General features: G+C 42.9%; 2 protein-coding genes across 4 annotated transcripts in view; one reads left to right on the plus strand and one right to left on the minus strand.

Moving 5' to 3' along the window:
* The window catches only part of clcn2a (chloride channel, voltage-sensitive 2a), a 47463-nt gene extending 34784 nt beyond the window's left edge, over nucleotides 1–12679 (plus strand). The window contains exons 14-25 of one of the 3 annotated variants that reach the window (XM_017422458.3): nucleotides 208–277; nucleotides 374–484; nucleotides 589–802; nucleotides 927–1060; nucleotides 2851–3095; nucleotides 3405–3516; nucleotides 3653–3699; nucleotides 5493–5561; nucleotides 5984–6022; nucleotides 7691–7795; nucleotides 8359–8445; nucleotides 8569–12679. In XM_017422458.3, coding sequence (XP_017277947.1) covers nucleotides 208–277; nucleotides 374–484; nucleotides 589–802; nucleotides 927–1060; nucleotides 2851–3095; nucleotides 3405–3516; nucleotides 3653–3699; nucleotides 5493–5561; nucleotides 5984–6022; nucleotides 7691–7795; nucleotides 8359–8445; nucleotides 8569–9075 — 1740 coding nt within the window. In that variant the 3' untranslated portion in view covers nucleotides 9076–12679. The remainder of the gene's footprint in view (nucleotides 1–207; nucleotides 278–373; nucleotides 485–588; nucleotides 803–926; nucleotides 1061–2850; nucleotides 3096–3404; nucleotides 3517–3652; nucleotides 3700–5492; nucleotides 5562–5983; nucleotides 6023–7690; nucleotides 7796–8358; nucleotides 8446–8568) is intronic. The other 2 variants (XM_017422459.3, XM_017422461.3) reach the window with 2 other exon arrangements.
* Nucleotides 12680–12749: 70 nt separating this feature from the next.
* fam131a (family with sequence similarity 131 member A) lies at nucleotides 12750–17344 on the minus strand. The gene is made up of 5 exons (XM_017422464.3): nucleotides 17013–17344; nucleotides 16701–16812; nucleotides 16427–16609; nucleotides 13845–13988; nucleotides 12750–13713 (listed from the first exon to the last, which is right to left on the minus strand). Exons 1-5 carry the CDS (start codon nucleotides 17064–17066, stop codon nucleotides 13169–13171), a joined length of 1038 nt encoding a protein of 345 aa, XP_017277953.1. The 5' UTR covers nucleotides 17067–17344; the 3' UTR covers nucleotides 12750–13168.
* Nucleotides 17345–20423: the final 3079 nt, after the last annotated feature.

Here is a 20423-nt window from a genome sequence, read left to right on the forward strand (position 1 = left end):
GTTTGAAGCTAAATGTGACAAAATTTAGGCATGAATTTTTAGCACAAGCTAAATGTGACAAAATTTAGGCATGAATTTTTAGCACAAGCTCCTTTACAAATGGCGCCCCATACCTTTGGCTAAATTTAGAATCAGACGTTTTTATTTAAAAAAAAAAAAACAGCTTTCTACAAACACTCCTCACCAGAACCGTTCTCTCGTTTCCAGTTCTGGATGTCCGCCGTGGCCACCACCATGCCCGTTCCGTGTGGAGCCTTCATGCCGGTGTTTCTAATCGGTGAAGAAGACATGCCTTCGTGTTTCTGATGGTTCTGTGCTGGTAGACCTTCCCTGTGAGCGTTAACCCTCTGCTGTGTCTGTGCGATACTGACAGGTGCAGCTTTTGGCAGACTGGTTGGAGAAATCATGGCAGCCACGTTTCCTGATGGCATCCATGCGGACGGCAGCGTGTATCCCATAGTTCCAGGTGGTTACGCTGTAGTTGGTGAGTTACCGTAAATCAGTTATTTATTTATTTTTTATATCTGCATCGTTTGTCTGTTGGCTTTTTTTTTTTTTTCTTACTATCTGGGTGTTTTCTGTCCACAGGCGCAGCGGCTCTATCTGGAGCGGTCACCCACACCGTGTCCACAGCGGTCATCGTATTTGAGCTGACCGGTCAGATCTCCCACATCTTACCTGTGATGATCGCGGTGATCCTGGCCAACGCCGTGGCGCAGGCGCTCCAACCGTCGCTTTACGACTCCATCATCCGCATCAAGAAACTCCCTTATCTGCCTGAGCTGGGGATGGGGCATCATGAGTCAGTCGATTTCTTTTGTTTTGTTTTGTTTGTTGTTTTTCTTCTTTATATCTTAAGCATCGATACGTCTTTCTTTTTTTTTCATCTTACTTCTCTCCGCCCGTGCTTCCCATTCCTGTTTCAGGAAGTACAACATCCGCGTGGAGGACATCATGGTCAGGGATGTGCGCTTCATCACTCTGAACTCTTCATACAGAGATCTGCAGGAGATGCTGCTCACTAGTCATCTCAAAACGCTCGCCCTGGTTGAATCGAGAGGTATCTGCTGTTCTTTACTGCCTTTTGATTTTTTTTCCCCATCTGTTGGACTTTAAACCTTCTCCTCTATCAAGTCCAGTCTGTATGATAGATGCAGTCAAACAAAGTCTTTATACATTTCTGTATTTTTTTGGTCTGACTGATAAATTGATTTTAAACGCAACTAATCTTCGATTTCTTTTGGCTGTTTCCTTTTTCAGGGGTCACCACAGTGAGTCATCCTCCTCCATCTAACTCTGTCTTCTGTGTCCTCTGTCCTCACTCCAACTCCCTCCATGTCCTCTCTAACTGCATCCATATGTCTCATCTTTGTCTCTAACATCCTTCTACCAATATACCCACTGTCCCTCCTCTGCACATGTCCAAACCATCTCAGTCTGGCCTCTCTGACTTTGTCTCCCAGTCGTTCAACCTGTGCTGGACCTCTGATGACCTAATTCCTAATCCTATCCATTCATGTCCCTCCCAAGGAGGACCTCAATATCTTCAGCTCTGCCACTTCCAGTTCTGTCTCCTGTCTTTTTGTCCATCCCACTGTCTCCAAACCATACAACATGGCTCCTCTCACCACTGTCTGTAAACCTTTCCTTTGACCTTTGCTGCCACCCTTTTGTCACAAATCACTCCTGAAACTTTTCTCCATCCACTCCATCCTGCCTGGACTCTAATCTTCACCTCTTCACCACACTCCCCGTTTTCCTGAACAGTTGACCCAAAGTACCTGAAGTCCCCCTTGTAGCCTCTCTGTTCCACCTGCCTCCCTCTCATTCACACACATGTACTCTGTTTTACTACGGCTGAATTTTATTCCTCGTCTTTTAAGTTCATATCTCCACCTGTTCCCTGTTCTCACCACAGATCTCAATGTTATCTGCAAACATCAAACACTGTTCATCACCAGAACAAACAAGAAGGAGCTCAGAGCTGATCCTTGATGCACTTCCACCTCCACAGTGAAGCTATCTATCACTCCTAGAGCCCGTCTGCTGTCTTCATACATGTCCTGTACCACTCTAACATACTTCTCTGCCACTCCAGATTTCCTCACAGAACACCACAGCTCCTTCAGCTCCCTGTCGTATGCTTTTTCTAAATCCACAAAAACACAATGAAGTCCCTTTTGACCCTCTCTGTATTTCTCCATCAACATCCTCAAAGCAAAGATGGCATCTGTGGAGCTCTTTCTTGGCATAAAACCATCCTGCTGCTCATAAATAGTCACCTCTTGTCTAAGTCTAGCTTCCACAGCTCTCTCCCAGATCTTCATCGTGTGGCTCATCAACTTAATTCCCCTGTAGTTGCTACAACTTTGTACATCAGCCTTGTTCTTAAAAATGGGCATCAGCACACTTCTCCTTCATTCCTCAGGCATTTTCTCACTCTCCTTTAATAACTGAGCCAAAAACCTCACTGCCATCTCTCCTAGACATTTCCATACCTCCACTGGTAGGTCATAAGGTCCACCTGCCTTCCCCTTCTTCATCCTCTTCAAAGCTTTCTGAACTTCATCCTCACTAATCCTTTCCACATCCTGGTCCACAGTTCCTTTGACCTCTACTCTTCTTTAAACATAACTAAGACATGGTTATTTTAATGGTGGCATAAGTGACTATTCCTTCACTTTTGCACAGTGTATATTTAAACTTGTTATCCTTTCTTCCAACTCATTATTCATAGACCCAAGACAGGCAGTGTTGCTGGTTGGGCAACATTTTAGCAGCAATCTTTAAATTTATTTTGATTTCTGGAGACCATCCTGTTGTTTCCTCACTTCGTTGCTCCCTCCCCAGAGTCCATGATCCTGCTGGGCTCCATCGAGCGGCTGCAGCTCCAGTCTCTGCTCTCCCTTCAGCTGAGTCGCCAGCGGAGGCTGGAGTACCTCCGCCAGCTGGCCCAGGACAACGGCACTCCTGACAGCCTGCCCAGTCTGACGTCCGACAGCTCCCCCAGCTCCCCTTGCACCCACATTCACCTCAACGCATCCACCAACGCCAGCGCTCGCCAAGGGGTCCGCTTCCTGGTGAGCACCCAACAGGTGTGAGGCGTCCGGGGGGCGTTGGGGCGGGGCTGGGACCAGTCTGCCGTGGGTTGGGTTTTAGCAGTAAGACTTATCAGGAGCAGCATGTGGGAAGCATGTAGCAGTAGGTAAAGGCACAGATAGAGAGTTTGGACTTCTGTTGTGGTAAGTGTTTATATATAAATGCATATTTTCCGTACTTTTTGATTAATTCCTGTCCTCTTTCTCTCTGTTGTCTGTGCCCTTACCTGTGCTGTCCTGTTTGTGTCCTGCATGTGCTTCGTTCTTTTGGGCCCGGCTCCTTCTGTTAATGTGTTTTCCACGTAGATCTCCACCGAGGAGTCGTCCTCCTTCAGCCCGGTGGTTTCCAACGCTCAGCTGCCGCTGAAGTCCGCCCTGAAATCTGTGTCCGCCATCAGCAACACGGAGATGCCAAACAGTGCGTATCTCACACCTCTGCGAGAACTCACACAGACACCGAGAAACGATCGAGTCCAACATCAAGGACACACCAATTTAACAATGTTGCGATCCAAACGCAGCTTTAATCAAGCCTGCTGTATTTTCTCTGCTAGGCTCACAGACTTTCTCTTGTGCTGATCAAGACACGGAGCTGCTGGAGGTGAGAAATACTGAGTTTGTGTGTGTGTGTGTGAGCTTTATGTAACAGTGTGACATGCACTGTGTGTGAGAGGATGTGTGTGTGTGTGCTCTCTCTGAGTCCGTGCTTGTCGCTCTCTTGCCGCTGCTGGGCAGAGCTCATCTAAAGGCAGCAGAACTTTCCTGTTTGGCCTGTGGTCGTAGACCTTTCGTCACCCTGACTCCACAGCATGTCGCCGCTTCACAAGCATCCTGCATTTTAGTGCTTCATCGTTGGATTTCAGGTGCAGATGGTGGCAGGAGCCGATCTGTCTTGCTGCATCGGCGTATTCTGCAAAAAAATAAACTCTGCGCTGAAGAACGAAACCCCGTTAAAAACCCGCGACGTCTCGTAATCTGTGTTTAAAACAACCGATCAGTGGTTTAAAACGTTTTAGCTGAATTTTGATAAGTTTCGTCACAATAAAACTGTCCCTTGATCATATTTCTGTTAGCTCACAAAATCAGATCTGAAACGCTTGCAAACAGAAACATCATCACAAATAGTCTGCAATATAACTGGTTAATATTTACCCCAAAAAGGACAAACATTGTCAAGCCTCTTAAATATTACTAATTTATTCCATTGTCTGTTTGATCTTATTGTAAATAGGGATATTATATATGAAAGTTTTAACTTTCAATTAATTTCTATCCATACAGTAACACTTTGTCTTCTTTTGTTGTTTCTTTTGTCCCACTGTTAGTTTCAGATGATTAGCTGCCTCCTTCAAGTTATTACTGTTTTTATGTGATGCCAAACTGATCCATGACTTGTGTGTAGATAAAAAATACGTTGCTTTAATATTAGAAGAGACTGAAAGTGTGAAAATATCCTGCTGTTTTCTTACAAGTGAACAGAACTGCAAAAACATCCTGGTCAGTGCAAATATTTGCTCTTAGGACATTAATTGTTATGTAAATAATAATAATAGGTCTGAATTAGTCTCAATTTTTTGTAAAGACTATCTTCTTGCACTTTAAAGCATAAATAAATAGTTATATAAATAAAAGTATAACCCTCCCTATTGGGTAACAATGTTCACAAACCTCTAAAATCATGAGTTTAAGTTTTACTTTTTTCACATTGCTAACATTAACTGTAACAATCGGCACAACAAGCTGACTGTTCTGATGTGAATACGCTAAATTAAGTGTTTAAATGTTAGTAATTCTTATATACAATCATTCAGTTTGGTTCTGTTTAAAGTAGAAGTTACATTTTAGCTGACCTCTGAGTGCCTTTCACAAACAAACAAAAAAGAACAATATAAAAAAAAAAATCAGATTCATAAATTTTTCTGCAGCAGCAGAAGTTGAAACATTGCGTGTCTGTTTTACTGCAGTGCAGCTGTTTTGTTTCGCTTTAGTTGCACAGGTAAAAATGTCCATTAGAGATGCTTTAACTCCACATTTTGAGGCAGCTGTTGTTTTAAAAAGAAAGTCTACATAAATTAGATTCTTTTTTGTTTTTTTTCCTTCTAAAAACGGCATTTAGGTGACAGCTGAAACACTAAAACGTGGGATGTGCTCAGCCTTTTCCCCTGGCTGTGGCATTAGGCGTCTCTTAGAGACTTTGTGCCCTCATCTTTATCCGTGGGGTAGTAATTATACCCTTTCAGGAAAATTGTGCTCACATTACCGAGACCTCTCCCAGCAGAAGTCAGACTGAAATCCAAACGTTGTCGTGGTGTGGTTCAAATAAGAAGAAGTGTCCAGTTTGTGTGAACCTGTGTTAATCTTGTGCTGTGATGCCTTCTCTCCCCCGGCTGGAAGAGTCCGGCCGGGCCGGCTTCTCCTGAAAACAGAGAGCCCAAGCCCAAACGAGTGAGGATCTCCATGGCGGTAAGACTGTCTGCCGCCTAGAGACTGTTGCTTAGTAACGGTTGCCTTGCAACATGCACATAGTAAGTGCTGGACTGAAATATTTGTGGTGCGCAAACTAAAGCATCTGAGTGGCTTTGCAGAGAGAGCGTGTGTGTGAGAAAGGTGAACATGTTTGTATTTTAGTCTTTTTTCTGTATGACTGTACTTTTTTCTTTTTTTGATAGATTATTTGTATTTTTCACTTGTGTTATCAGTAAATTTTTCTTTTAGCGTCACCGTTTAAAGAGTAAACCAAACTATTCCACAAGTTTTTGATCAAATCTTCTAAGAACATAATTGTTTTACTGAATTACAATCTGCAGAAAGTGGGTTTATGTTAAGTTTTGGTGTAAAGTTTATTTTTACGTTTCATGATGACTGACGGACTTTTGTATTTTCAGGACTCTGTTGATATTGAGGACTGGATGACCCCTGCAGAGGTAATTTTCAACACTTCTTTTAAATTAAATCAGCTTTTTTTCAATTAAGACTTTTAGCCAAGACATAGGTCTCTCTATCTCCTAAAGATTTTGATCATTTGTTCTTATTCAGACTAATTCAAATCCTCGTTTGTAGGTCTAGATCAGTTTTTTCTTTGCTGTCTGCAGCTGGTACAAAATGCAACTGTTGGTATTTTAGCAGAAGTGAGAAAGAATTGGTCTCCCTCCATGTCTTCTTCTTCCTTTTTATTTTTTTTAGAATAAATTGTAAGATGTTACTGTCAGCTTTCAGTGCTTTAAATGGGCAGACCACAGTTTACAAAAGGAACAGTTACATCATCATACTGTAAGAACAATGCTTAGGAGGTAAAAATAAAATCAGATTTTTTATTTTTTATATATAAACGGTCCATGATCCAAACTTAAAAACAGGTCATTGTTCAGTTCAGTTCAGCTCAGACAACTTTATTTATCCCCAAGAGGCAATTCAGTTCAGTAAATATACACCCACCCACGCCCATGTACACAGAAAACAAGAAAAACAAACAGCACTGGGGGTAGGTGTGCACAACAAACCAACAGGGATTAGCGTCATGGTAAACCACTATGTGGTCGAGCCACAGGAATAACTCAAAGCTGTGTGCTGCCATCAAGGTGAAGCAGCCTGATGGCAGAAGGAAGAAAGGCGTTAGTCTGTTTGTTTCCCTGCGTGGTGCTGTGAAGCAGCGGCCTGAAGGCATCCGTAGAAATCCAGAGGACAGGATGTGAATTTCCTGACGGATGTTGAAAGAGTTTAGCATCCTCAGTCAGTGGATTCTCTGCTGACTTCTCTTGGCAATACAGTCGTGTTCGCATCGAGCTTTAATTTAGCAGTTTCCAAATATTTGCGTACGTTCACACTTTTCACATCTTGTCCCGTGAGTACAGCTGGGTTTAGGCTTCCCCATCGTTTTTCCTAAAATCCACAACGAGCTCCTTCGTCTTAGAGACGTTAAGATCAAGGAAACTGTCATGGCACCAGTCCACAAAAGCAGGTAGGGCGCTACCACGATCCAACTTTGAACTTTGGAGAGTTCTGTGTCGTCGAAGTTGATTGCTGCTTTGCAGTGGCTGCTCCCACCCAATTCTCAGGAATGACTTGACTCACACGGGAACTTCTCAGAGCTCGGAAAGTTTTGAAAGCCTTTTGAAGATCCACTTCTGTTCATTGGCGTTTGATTCTGGCAGAGCTGGACACCTTCATGTAATCCGGTCTTTGAACTTAGACCCAATTTTAACTATTTTAAACTGGTACCTGGCAAGTACTGGGTACATACCCCAGGTACTGTGTGCTTGTTACATGCCTGGTATGTTCCGGGAGCAGGCTGTATTATGAAGTGACGTGTTACCCTCAGCTCAGAGGATATGTACCTTGTATTTGTTTGGTACCAGTTGGTTCTTGGCTGGTGCATACTGCAGATGTACCAACCTGTAATACAAATTGCTACCATCTTGGTTTGCCTCTTTTTATTGTATCTCACTTTGGTCTGATTCAAGTTGTTTTAAATGTGCTTAGAGATACATTATTTATTACTGACGTTTGAGGCAAAACCAGACAATTTTAACAACTACTTTGTTAATTCAGGGACTACAAACTTGTTGTTTTTTCTGTCATCCACGTCTCTGCAGGTAGCAGAGTGGGAGGACCAGCAGCTGGATGAGCTGGTGGATTTTAAGAACTGCAAGATTGATCCCGCTCCCTTCCAGCTGGTGGAGCAAACATCTCTGCATAAGGTACAGCATCAACAAAAAGCCATCAGCAACATGTGAGGGGTGGGAAAAAAAATGTAAATACTCAGAAAAAAGGAAAAACTTTGTGCCTTTTTTTCACTAATTGCAATCAAATATTTTAAATCGCCACCAGCAGATGCTGTGTGACTTGAACCATAAAGTAACTTTAACTAAAATGGCTGAAGAACCCTGAGCACAAGTTAATGTAGACACATATTGCTTTTAATAAGCCCATGCAGCCTGTGAGCCTGAAGAAAGCCTTATCGGCAATCATTTCATTGCTCCACTATTTCCAAGTAGTGTCATAAAGGAGGGCAGGACGGATCAATAAGAAGTATAGACAACTCTGAAGCTCAGTAGTTTCATATCAGATGATTCTGAACTTGTTCACCCTCACACATCATGTAATATGGGCTGACTAAATCTGTCTCATCTGACTAAGTGACCGTCATGAAAGCCAAAAATACACTGCAGCCCCAGAATGACAGTTTACCCCAGATCCAAAATGGAAATGAGCCCCCTTTGAGTGAGTATTCAGGCCATGACCCAGCTCTCCACATCCACAGACTCACACCATCTTCTCTCTGCTGGGCCTGGATCACGCCTATGTGACCAGCATGGGTCGGCTGGTTGGAGTGGTCTCTCTCAAAGAGGTACTCGTGATTCCTTAAGTCAGTCTGAGAAATTGTTTATTTAAATTATTGCTTTTATTAGATTGATCACATTCTTTTTTTTCTTTTTGCTGTGCTCGCTGTCCCGTGTCTCTGTCTTTACAGCTGCGTAAGGCCATCGAGGGCTCCGTCACAGTGACCGGAGTGAAAGTACGCCCTCCTCTGGCAAGTTTCCGCGACAGTGGGAACAGCACAAACGTGTCTGAGGTGACGGAACTGCACAAGCTGTGTATGCGCCACAAAGGTCTGTCCTTACCTCGAGAACCCAACCCCCCGAACGGGGCGAAAAAGACGGACCTTTCTTACAAAGACGTTCCGGGCGACTTCTTGGACAAAGCGCACCTACAGTTTGAAAACAGCCTCGGCGACGTCACGAACCAGCTGTCGGACCTGGTGCTTCAGGAAAGCCCCTCGTTCACAGAGGACCAATCAGAGTTTACGTTTGACTGCAGCCCCTCCCACACCGAGGAGTCGGAGCTGGTCTGTGACCATGATCCCCCCACCCAAAGCCCGGAGCCAAATGAAACCGACCAGCAGCAAGGGAGCCCGTCGCTACACAAGGACCAATCAGAACCTGTGGGAGAGGGTGACACTGAGGAGCAGTCAGAGTGATCACATTTCTACTTTTGCCTCAAAGATTTTCTTTTAATTTTGTGTTCCGAACACGTGAGCGTATGAGAGCGAGTGTGAGCGAACGCGAAAAGGATAAAGCTGGTTTGTATCTTTAATACAGTCAACAGATCTCTTGAAAAGACCAAAACTAACATCACCTTCTGAGCGGATTTTTTTTAGTTTTTTTTAATTCAAGGCCTAAATGTTTTCGAATCAGTTTGTTTACATGTGTTGGAAAGTCTAATTACATCTGACTTTTAGAGGTTTATTCTCTGCATATGCAGGTTAGCTTAGTAAATGGAATATAAAATCAAATGTGTGGGGTTTTAGATCTTTAAAGTGAAAGGCTGCTTGAGCTGCTAATCATGTAAATAAATACATGAGTTTTCCAGGCCATAATAATTTGTAGGAAGTGCTTCACAAGGAAGGAGATGGCACTGAGTAAAACAGGTGACAGCTCAGTTTCTGGTTCAACCTATTAATGTCTGTTTGAGCGTTCAGCTTCACGGTGCTGAGCTGGTAGACAATAGTCTCTTCACACAGTCTGTTGTTTCACTCACGATCACGTGTTGTCCGTCTTGGTAGCTGGATTCTCAGGATATATGCAAATTCCTGGTTACAAATCCATATCGGCACAATTGTGAACAAAAGAGAAAATGTCCAGACCAATCAGGACCCTGTGTTAGCAGCTGTTGATGGGCTTCGGGTGTGACGACAATCAGCAACGGCTGCTTCCACTGACTTCTGATTGGTTGACACTTGCTGGCGACGTCGATAACAAGTTGGGTATGGCGTTTGGTTTAGTATTTATTAAAAGTGGTTTTGCCTCTTTTTTTTTCAGTTTTTTAGACGACTTTTGTAAAAACAAATCATTGGGTTCATCATTTCATCAGTAGGTACAGTTATTACTGCAGGTAAAAACAATCAACACTGAGCAAAACTATTGCTTTATTTGAAAGCTTGCTAAAGACAGATCAACAGCTAATTGGTGCAATGTGTCAAAAAAAAAAAGTTACTCTCTTCTCATTGTTGTTTCCCCAAATGAAAATATTGTCTGGTCTTAAGTCTAAGCAGCATTTCCTGAGCAGGTAGGTAGAGTTTTGATCATTCAGGCATTGCCGCAGAACACTGACTAATGATCTGCAAGAGAAGCCACCAATCAAAGGTTGCTGCAGGAACCGAGCATTTAGTCGATACTTTATAAGTGAATGTGCAAAGGAGCAGAAGGCTGGAATGAGGTACCAGGCTAAAAACAAACCATAGCAGGTTTGTTGTCCTGTTAGTCCTGCTCTGCAGTGGTGTCAAGAGTTTTAGGCATTGGATTTAAGTTCAACGCACCGTTTGTTGTTGTCGGTCTGTGAATGTATTCAAGTTTTTTTAGGGTCAGGTGAATTCTTTTCAATTGTGATTATGTTCTGATGCATAAAGCCTAAAAAATGCAACTCACTTTTAGAGAAATGTACCTGAAACAGAAGTAAATAATGAATTTGTTGGCAGCTTCAGATCCCAAAAATCTTTTTATCGGTCTTAGTTGTTGTATTGGTCTCTACGGCACAAATCTGTCCACGCACAGTCGCAGAGCTCTGCAGGAACACTAGTTTGTCCGTTCTTTAAATGGGGATTTGTTGACGATGAGACGGAACATCACCAGCTTTTACCTTTTGATTTATTTATTCACGTGTCAGTGGAGATGTCTGTATGTGTTCAAGAAAAAGCTTTTTTTCGCCCCCCCCATAATTAAACTGGATTCACACAGATGTATTTAACTTGCCAAATTAAAAACCTCTGAGCTTGATCCCAAAAATAAAATGAAAATGAATAAATGCAAATAATGTTGAGTAACAAAACAACAAAAAAGAGCATATAGTATATAAAGCACAGAATATTATATAAATTATTTAAATGAGCACAAGATTGTATTAATCCAAATAACTACCTATTGACCAGCTTGGCACAAGCATATTTTAAAGCTGTAGTTCAGATCTTTGTAGGTGGGGTTTTGTAGAAAGATTATAAACAGTTAGCATCTTACCTGTTTTAGACAACTCTGAACAGTTTCAGTTTAGAGAAACTGAGTTTAATTTATGCAAACACTATTTTATAAACCTTTACATCAATGTCAGTTTTACATTCAATGTTTATTCTGGCATAAATATTACAATATTTCTACTGGATGAGGCCCAGGCTGCAACAGAAGTGCTACAGCTAGCTGCTACTGCTATTTGCACTAGCAAATAACTAAAGAACTCGTTATGAAAAGCCTCGCGACGCAAAACTGATGGTGATATAAAGGTTTATAAAACAGAATTCGCATGAACTGTGTTGAAATTTTTGAGGCTAGAGTTGTGTTTTGGGTCTCGGTCCAGCTTGGATTAGCTGTTTTCTTGTTAATTTGGTCCGAATTGAACTGTTTCTCCAAATTCAGGTCATTCAAAGAGCCATCTACAACAGATAACATTAAATGTTAATAACCTTTTCACAAATCCCTATTTCTAAAGATCCGAACTGTCCCTTTATAATAAATGGCTTGTAATAAGTGGTGTTTTGTTTTGTTTTTTTGTTGGCTGATATGCAATAAAGACACATTATTAATGCAGTAAAGGCAGACTGTCGACAACATTCTTAAAGTTATCAAACATTTACTACAACACACACTGCCATCAGTATTTATCTTTATTTTTATACTAAATATGGATGTCCATATGAGCCTTCAAAACTGATTATCTGGGTTCTGTTCACACAGCGACAACAGCAGCTCCCAAAGCTCCCCAAAGCTGCCTAAAGCACATTGTATTTACCATGTTATACTGACAGCACAGGGAGGCTCGTTCGGCTTTCACAGGAGTAGATCCTGTAAGGGTAACGTCAGCGTCATTGTGCGAACATCGTCTGCAGCTGTTTGTGAGTTTAAGGTGCATGATACAGGAGCAACACCTGAGCTCCAGGTTACAGGAATGTACTATCTGTTGTACAGAGCACACACACACACACACACACATATATATATATAAACTCACACTGACATGGACACATGCTGTGCTGTAGATATTTAACTCATCTTTAAATCCAGCCTGGCTTTCCAACCAGCATTCAGAAATGAAACTACTGTACGAAGCTCCCCCCCCAACAAAAAAAAACTAAATGTGTTATCACCTTAAAATGGATGTATTTTAGCTTCATTCGACATGTCTTATTCTTATGTATTACCACTGCAGCTCACCAAACCATGCTCTCTTTTTTCTTCTCTCCAGGTTAACATTTGTGCAACTAATGTCTTAACTTTTCGTTTGCATATAGAATGTGCAGTAGTGCTTGCCATATAATGGTTACATGTAAGGAACTGAATGCAGAAAGCATATAAGCTAATTTGCAGCGTATCTAGTGAAGCAATAAGTCTGTAGTATTTCCCTTTTTATGGCACGGGCCTGTATATGCTTTGTACATATGAAAATACACAGATGAGAGTCCCATACATGTTACTGTATATAGGAGAATGATGCATTTGAATGCAGCCATTGTTATTTTTCAGAAGACATGAAGTTGTTTTTTGTACATGAATGAATGATTAAATTTAAAGAAAAACCCATGTAAAAGACAAACGAGAAACTGTTTCTTTTTCTTTTTCCACCCCCATCCTCACGTTTGTTTGTTATGGGGAATAAAAGCACCAAAGATTCTTGTTTCAAAAAATTATATTTATATATGCAGAACAATCAGGCTTTCCATTTCGGACCCACGTGACACACAGCATGACCCAAAACAATAAAAAATAAACAGCACTACAAAATATCCATAGAAAAACAACTCAATATCAACACACAACTCTTCACAAAAATATACAAAACTCAGTTTGAACAACAGCTTTACATTCTCAGTGAACTCTCCGACACGGATACTGTTTACAGCTGATAAACAGTGGGTGGAGATCAGTGAAAGGCCTGGAGGATGAAGGGTGAAAGGCTTCGAATGGGGGAGAGATGATGAGGGGGGAAAAGGAAGGAGGAAGAGTTGGAGGAGATAGGTTTACAGCGGGAGCAGAATAGCCACATCAGAATCTACACAGACTCAAGAAGACATAAAGATGGATAAGACATCACATCAAGTACTCCTTCTCCTCCTTCTTCTCTTCCTCCCCGTCTTCTCTCTCCTCCTCTTCTTCGAACGACGCCACGCCGGATGACCCGCGGTCAGAGAAGAAGCCCCTCGGGCTCCAGTGCCAAACCCGGAGATCGTGGAACACGCTGCCTTCCTCCTCCTCGTCCTCCTCCTCCTCCTCTCCGGGAGACTCGGAGTGAGAGGTGGAGTAGCAGGAGTCGAACCTGCTGCTCCTGCCTCGGGACCTCCACTCCGGCTTGTTGTGGACACAGACCTCGCCACGTTGCTCCCGCGAAGGAGCCAGCTGCTCATCGAGACCGCTCAGCCTCTCTTCCTCCTCCTCCTCCTCCTCTTCTTCCTCCAAGAACGGACACATGCAGTCGCTCCGTGACGTAGGTGAATCGGCCTGGCCTGGAGGCTGGCCACGGAGCAGGCTGCTGCTGCTGCTGCTGGAGCCTACGGAACAAACTGAGGGTGGAACCTCAACGCCCCGGGTCTCAGGCTGGCATGGCGCTCCGCTGATGGGTTCGGACACGGCGGTGTCTGAGGGAGGAGGACAGAGTCAGAACGCCTGGAGATGGGCGGATTGTTGGGAGAGAGGGTGGACAGGTGATGATGTCAGTGGAGATGCAGGGAAAACGATGAGATGAAATGCGATGGGAGACGTTGTGTACCTGAGCTCTGGGTGGACAAGGTGCGAGTCTGCCCGTTGGTGTGGGAGTCCTCGTCGTTGGAGTCTTCCTCTTCCTCCTCATCGTCATCCAGAGACGCCCAGGCTCGCAGCTTGGCCTCAGCAATGGCAAACTGCTCCGCCACTCCTAGTAGGAACACGTGTTCAGTAGAGGAATGCAGTGGCTTCAGATGTTTTGAGCAACGTCGTTTCAAAAACATCTGGCAGTCAGTATATTTTCTATATTCATTATGATAAATAATGTCTATAGATACATAAACCCTGTGTTTCTGATCAGTGTAGTGCTGCTGGTTCTCTTCAAATAACTGTGTATTTAAATGTATTACAGCATAGCACTGGTATTCAATTTGAATTTACTTAACTCCAAAATACAATTCTGAATGCTGCCAAAACATTTTTCTCACTGAGGAGCCTGATACTTGTGTCTGGATGATGTAGAGCTCAAAAAATAAATTTAAACAACAGATCTACATCACTGGTGACTTTATTTCTAAAACCATGGATGCATCTTTTCATTAAAACTAACTGCTTCTTGCATTAGCTGATGTCTTAATGCTCCTTAAGGAGGCGTGGTGTCACGGTAGCCTTGTCCACCGTTCATGCTCGAGAGCTCACACTTTAAAGCAAACGGCTGTATGAGAGCAGTTCAGCCAAATAAATCATTGGTCCTATTTATTCCACCCTATAATACAGCTTGATTTCTATAAGATTAGCGGGGCCACGTCTTATCAGTCTCACGCTGCTGGCAGCTAGATGGGGGTTTAGGGTGGGGGCAGCGCTCAACAATAAACTTACAGCGTCTTCTAGAGTATTTCTTTCTGTGAGGGACTAAGAGAGACGTGAAAGGTTTTATTTTTAGCAGAAAAGATGGTTTCACTTCTCTCCCAAATTGCTTCAGTGCGACATGAATTGTTTTCCCTCCAACTGGTCTGTGTAGGTACTCACTCTTAGATGCTTTAGCTGTTTACATGCCAATGACTGTTTTTTTTTTCTTCCTCTTCAAGATTTTTACCTTTCCAAGAAAAAAACATCCAAACAGTTCCCAGTAACACCCTATTTATTTGCCATATTGGGGTAAATACAGTACAAATAACTATTAATATTAAAGGTCTAATATTCCTTGAAGAAATGCAGATCGCTCACCACCTTTCATGCCAGAGATGTAAACTAAAATCATCTTATGTTGAGAAAGGATAAAGTCATACACCTTCTAAATGACATAATGATGATCTCATGCCATATTATGAGGTCTCATGAGATGAGTCAGTGCTCAACGAATGTGCTGAGGATGACTCTCAGCTACAACAACACCAAAGTTAGCTCAATATCTGTCAAACTGACTGAGCTATAGCTGTTTTTATGTTGGCTAAGGTCAACTAGCTGTGGCAGCCATCTTGAAATGGGGTGACCCCAAAAGTTATTCAGGCGTACAGGTACGTCCAAGGATTACAATGAAAGTGGTTCTCGAATATTTTTGCTTACAGTCAGACTTGATTTAATAGTTAAAGGCCAAGTTTTAAAAGCAGATTAGCGCTCGGAGAATGTGTCGGGGATGACACTCAGCTACTACCACACCAAAGTGGTGCTCAATATCTTTAAAGCTAGTTGAGTTTTAGCGATTTTTGTGTTTGTCGGGGTCTCTCAGCCAAGATCAGTAAATGATAAATATTTTTAAATGCTAATATTAGCAAAGTCTAAAACAGCACTTCACATATCTGTTTGCTTCATATACAAGGTTGGATTAATAAAGAAACCGTGTAGCTCATATTTTCTCGTTTGTTGTTTATGGAGCATTTTTGTCAGAGTGACCTCGTCTGAGTCACGTTAGTTTTTATCAGACTGACGCAGAAGGAAATCTTTATTTTCATCATTTTTCCAATACGTACCAAAAGTTGTCATCATTAATTTTTAGAGGAAACCGAGGTCACGTCTTCAAATTGTAGCTCCAATTATTTCTTTAAAACTACATTAATTTGGCTGAAAGGTGAATAACCAGTTAGACCGTCTCGGGAATTCAGATTTCAATTTTAAAGGCCCCCAGAGAGACAACTTTTGGCATTTAGCCGTGTTGATTAGTCTATCAGGACAAAAGGGCTTGGTAATGAACATGATGTACGCTCATTCTGCCTGCACTCCACTTTCCTCCCCCTCATATTATCTCCTCATCAAACCACAGCGATGTCACCGGCGCCAGAGAGGATGAGTCACAGCCAGACACCCAGAGCTGCCGTGCTGTCGGTGGGCAGCGAAGTGTTCTGAAAGTGTCTCTAATGGGCCACCATCTGCCGCCAAGACAAGCCGTCCGTCCGTCAGTCCGTCCGCCGGCGCAACGCTGCGCCGGGTGGAGCTCGTTGCTCCAGCATAGAGGACTTTGAGGGGATTAGATGCATGACAGAAGGTGGGAGCGGTCACGAGCTGATGCTGTGGTTAAACCGCGCTAAGAGGATGCACATGTCCACACGAGCACATGTGACTCCGTTCTTTTTTTTCTAAACTTCCATTGTTTGAAACTGTAACAGCTGGATTTACCTCTAAAACGTTCTGGATGAGAAGATTAAAGAGTACCTGCAGCAAACCGAGCCTCCTTCTCCCCTTCAGTCAGATGGCTGTAGGAGTTGAGCTGGGAGTGGGCGCCTGGTGGAGGACCCGTGGGTTTGGGCCAACCTTTCCACTCGATGAGGTGGGCGACCCGACCCTGAGCCAGAGAGGTGGGCTTCGTCACGTGGTCCCTCACGGCCTGGGAGATGCCTGCGTCACAGACAGGGAGAGGTCAGAGTCTGATGTTTGCACCCACAGGTTCAAATAAAATAAAATAATAATAATCAAAAGGTTTATTCACCATTTAAGGAAGATCTGGCCAGCGCTGCAAATTCATGGATGCCGACGCTTTTCCGTGAGTCTGCTGGAGATTTTCCCGACTTTGGAATCATTTCACTTTCTTCAAATTTCACCTGAAAAACATGTCATGTTTTAGTAAAATGTCCTCCTTTTTTTGCATCAAAAACCAGCCAAACAGTTTAGCATAAATGAAAAAAACTGAAAAACCCTTGTTTAGCATCAAAATTCAAACATGAATCACAGGATAAACAACAACCTTGGTATGTAAATGTAAAAAAGCTACAGGTATTAAAAAAAAAAGATCCCTTCCCACCTCTTCTTCTATTTGCATCTCCATTCTTTCACTAGTCCCGTTGCTGAACCTCATTGTGGACGCATGGAGATGGTTTCAGGGCGCGGGGAGCCGACACGACTGAGCACCACAGCTTGAGTTCGCTGCTTTAAACCACCGGGGCAGACATGCAGACAGCAAATGCCCTATATTTACCGCACAGATGCTGCTAAAGCCACGGTAAGCCGGTGAAACCGGTTCGAAAGGCCGGGGTGGAGGGAGGAGAGGGCAGCGGGGGACAGTCTCCATTTGACAAAGCAAGCATATGGCGAGGGACCAGCCACGGGTTAGTGGTTCCAGCCAAGACAAAGCTGTTGATTGAAACTGATAGGGCCACCTGATGAGCTCTAAAAACCTCCCATGGCCGTCAGACGGGTCAGCCCCAATCTGTGGCTACAGTCGCTGGAGCACAGGGCAGATCTGGAAAAACGCTGGGCGACTTTTAACAAGCAGGAAACATGAGCAAACATGCATGACTTGACGGATATTCTTAAGCAGATTGTCTCCTAAAGCTGCTAAGAAAGAAGGAGAAGAAGAAGAAAAAAATCTTCTGACAGTGGTTAAAGGCTCCGACTGAAGTCAAGCATGACAGGAAATGTGAGCAAACGGGCTGGCGGGAAACTAAGAGGAGGTGATGTGAAGGTGCGAACAGCGTCTCCAGCTCAGGTGACAAGTCAACACTCCCCAGAGGAGGGTTCCGGCTTAAAAAAAGCACCTGAGAAACGTCAGTCAAGCTGAGAAACACGTGTTCAGAACGAGGAGCTCTGAAAAGCTTCAGCCTGAGTCTTAGGAGAACAGATTTCAACTCTGCAGGCAGATCAGCGTTTCCCGGGAAAAACACTCAAAGGACGGAATCAGTCCCGCAGCTTTTCACCAGCTTCTGCTTCCAGTTATGGTATAAATGCTGACTTCACAATTCACAGCATTGTTTTCCTGGGGGGATTGTTGTCATATGCATTTTGCAGTCTAACTACTTCTGCATCAGAAACGTTCAGTTCATATGGAAGATGGGTGCTATGACTTTTAGTTTGTCTAACTTTTACACTTTTCAAAATATTTACCTTTGATTACAACATTTCTACCATAGAAAGAAAAAACTTTCAGTTTGTGGATATTGTTGAGCTACTTTTAGCTTTTAGGTAACTTGTTGCTACTTTTAGCTTCTAACATTCTGCTTTGTTAGCTTTTAGCTAGCCTTTTGCTACTTTTTGCTTACAGCTACCATTTTGCTACTTTTTGCTGGCCTTTTGCTACATTTAGCTATAAAGTACAGTTTTGCTTTAAGCGTCCAGCTAGCCTTCAGCTGCATTCAGATACCATTTAGGTTTTTTAGCTTTTAGACAGCTTTTTGCTACTTTTAGCTAATGTTTTGCAGTTAGGTTATAGCTAGCCTTTTGCTATTTTGAGCTTCTAGCTACCATTTTGCTACTTTTAGCTTATGTTTTATATCAGCTTTTGGCTAGCCTTTTGCTACTTTTAGCTTCTAGCTACTATTCTAGTTTTTAGCTTTTAGCTAGTCTTTTGCGACTTTTAGCTTACAGCAACTATTTTGCTGCTTTTAGCTGGCCTTTTGTTAAAAACTAGCATTTTGCTTTAAGCTTCTAGCTAGCCTTTTGTAACTTTTAGCTTTTAGATACAATTAAGCTTTTTTAGCTTTTAGTCAGCCTTTTGCTACATTTACCTAATGTTTTGCAACTAGGTTTGAGATAACATTTTTCTGCTTGTAGATTTAGCTAGTGTTTTCTGCTTTTAGCTGGTGTTCTGCCCTTTTTTAGCTTCAACCACTCAGCTTCAGGTTCTTCAGTAAACTTCAGCAGCCGTTCAGCTCTCAGCGTTCACTCTGTAGTTTCTTCTGGTGATCTGAAGCTGGAGCTTCACCCACATCAGGTTATGATCCCACTAAAGTGAAGCCTAATTGAATTTTTTTTTACCTGTATGCAAACGAGACCGTTTTATTTCAATCACTTCTATAAACTTAGAAGGAAATGTAAAAAAGAAACTAAAAGGCAACCACAAACAGCCAGATCGTTTTTTTTTTTGTTTTTTTTTTTAAATCTATTATTCTGTTGAGATATTCCTGCTTCTACGTCTGTATTTTCACCTGTTGTTCCATTTCCTCGAAAAGAAAAGAAACACAATAACAGGAAGAAGCAGGTTTCCTGTGTCGTGACGCAGAAACATGCTGAGATTGAAAAGCCTGGCATGCCTTGAAGGGATGCATGTCGCCCTCCACCTTTTCTGTCGAAGATTTAAACTGAGATGAGAAGGGGACAGAGGTACCGCCATGTTGCTCAGACCTGGGAAATAACGTTGAATGTGATCTGCGTTGAGAACGACTCTCAGCTACTACCACATCAAACGTTGTATCTGACTTAGAGCCATTTTCTTGCTGGCTAAAGGCTAATTAGCTGAACTGGGCTGACTCCAAAAGTTAATGAGTTGTAGATGTTTGTCCAGTGATTACTGTCCATTACAGTCTGTGCAGTGGTTTATAACATATTCTGGTAACACACCAACACACACACATACAAAAACATTATCACCTCTTGGCATTTCATGACAATAAAACCTCCAGTTTCTTCTAATCTAAGAGGAAAATCATAATAACCCTAAAGTTTGGGTGCCTGTGCTGTGTCATCCAATATATTTGCTTGTTTCTAACCTTAGGCTTTAAAGAACAAAATGTTGATGGAAGAATAACTAATGATTTCAGTCGTTTCATGTATTGTTTAAATTATGTAACTGCCTACTTATATTTTCCAATTCGGAGCAAAAACACACCTTTTGGCCTCCTTGGAGCTGCTAATTTAGTGATGCCCTTCAGCTTCACATCTGATAAATGCTGCTAATTAACCCAAACAACCCTTTTTATTCAGTGTCTTCTTAGACCAATACAAATCCCTTAAAAGGAGGCTGTGATTGTGACTTCTATAGACATATATTTATATATAATGACCAACAAGTGGGAGGGTGAAGTCGGAGCGCGCTGCAGTGCAGAAACCAGACTGGATCGGGGATTTTTTCTCTCTGGAAATGGTGCATTCAGGCAGCAGCAGGAGCTGTTCGCTCACGGCCGAACAACACATCAGCCATTAATGAGAGCAAATCTGGAGCCTGCAATTATGAGGAGGAGGAGGAAGAGGAGGTGGAGGAGGAGGAGGAGGAGAGGGGGAGAAAGGCGCATGAGGCGCGGATGCAGCATCATGGAGGAGCGCATCTCCTGGAAACCTGTGAAGTCTCAATCTGCATACCAATAGCTCTCTAATGCCTGCAGCGGATCAACAGCACCCAGCTTCAGCAACAGCAGCGACCCCCCCCCACCCCCAAAAACCTCGGATTCCCGCTGAGTCCCCCCCACCCCCACCCCCACCGTCGTCGGCACCATACCTGGAA

The sequence above is a fragment of the Kryptolebias marmoratus genome, linkage group LG20 (assembly GCF_001649575.2).
Source record: "Kryptolebias marmoratus isolate JLee-2015 linkage group LG20, ASM164957v2, whole genome shotgun sequence".
In the NCBI taxonomy this organism is placed as follows: Eukaryota; Metazoa; Chordata; class Actinopteri; order Cyprinodontiformes; family Rivulidae; genus Kryptolebias; species Kryptolebias marmoratus.

Bases quoted from the DNA above. Each gene is read 5' to 3' on its own strand.
- fam131a (XM_017422464.3), bottom strand. From the start codon at position 17,066: ATGAGGTTCAGCAACGGGACTAGTGAAAGAATGGAGATGCAAATAGAA. The intron at 16,813-17,012 runs GTGGGAAGGGAT...CATGTTTTTCAG, and splicing joins AGATGCAAATAGAAGAAGAG to GTGAAATTTGAAGAAAGTGA. The intron at 16,610-16,700 runs GTGAATAAACCT...TCTGTGACGCAG, and splicing joins GGCCAGATCTTCCTTAAATG to GCATCTCCCAGGCCGTGAGG.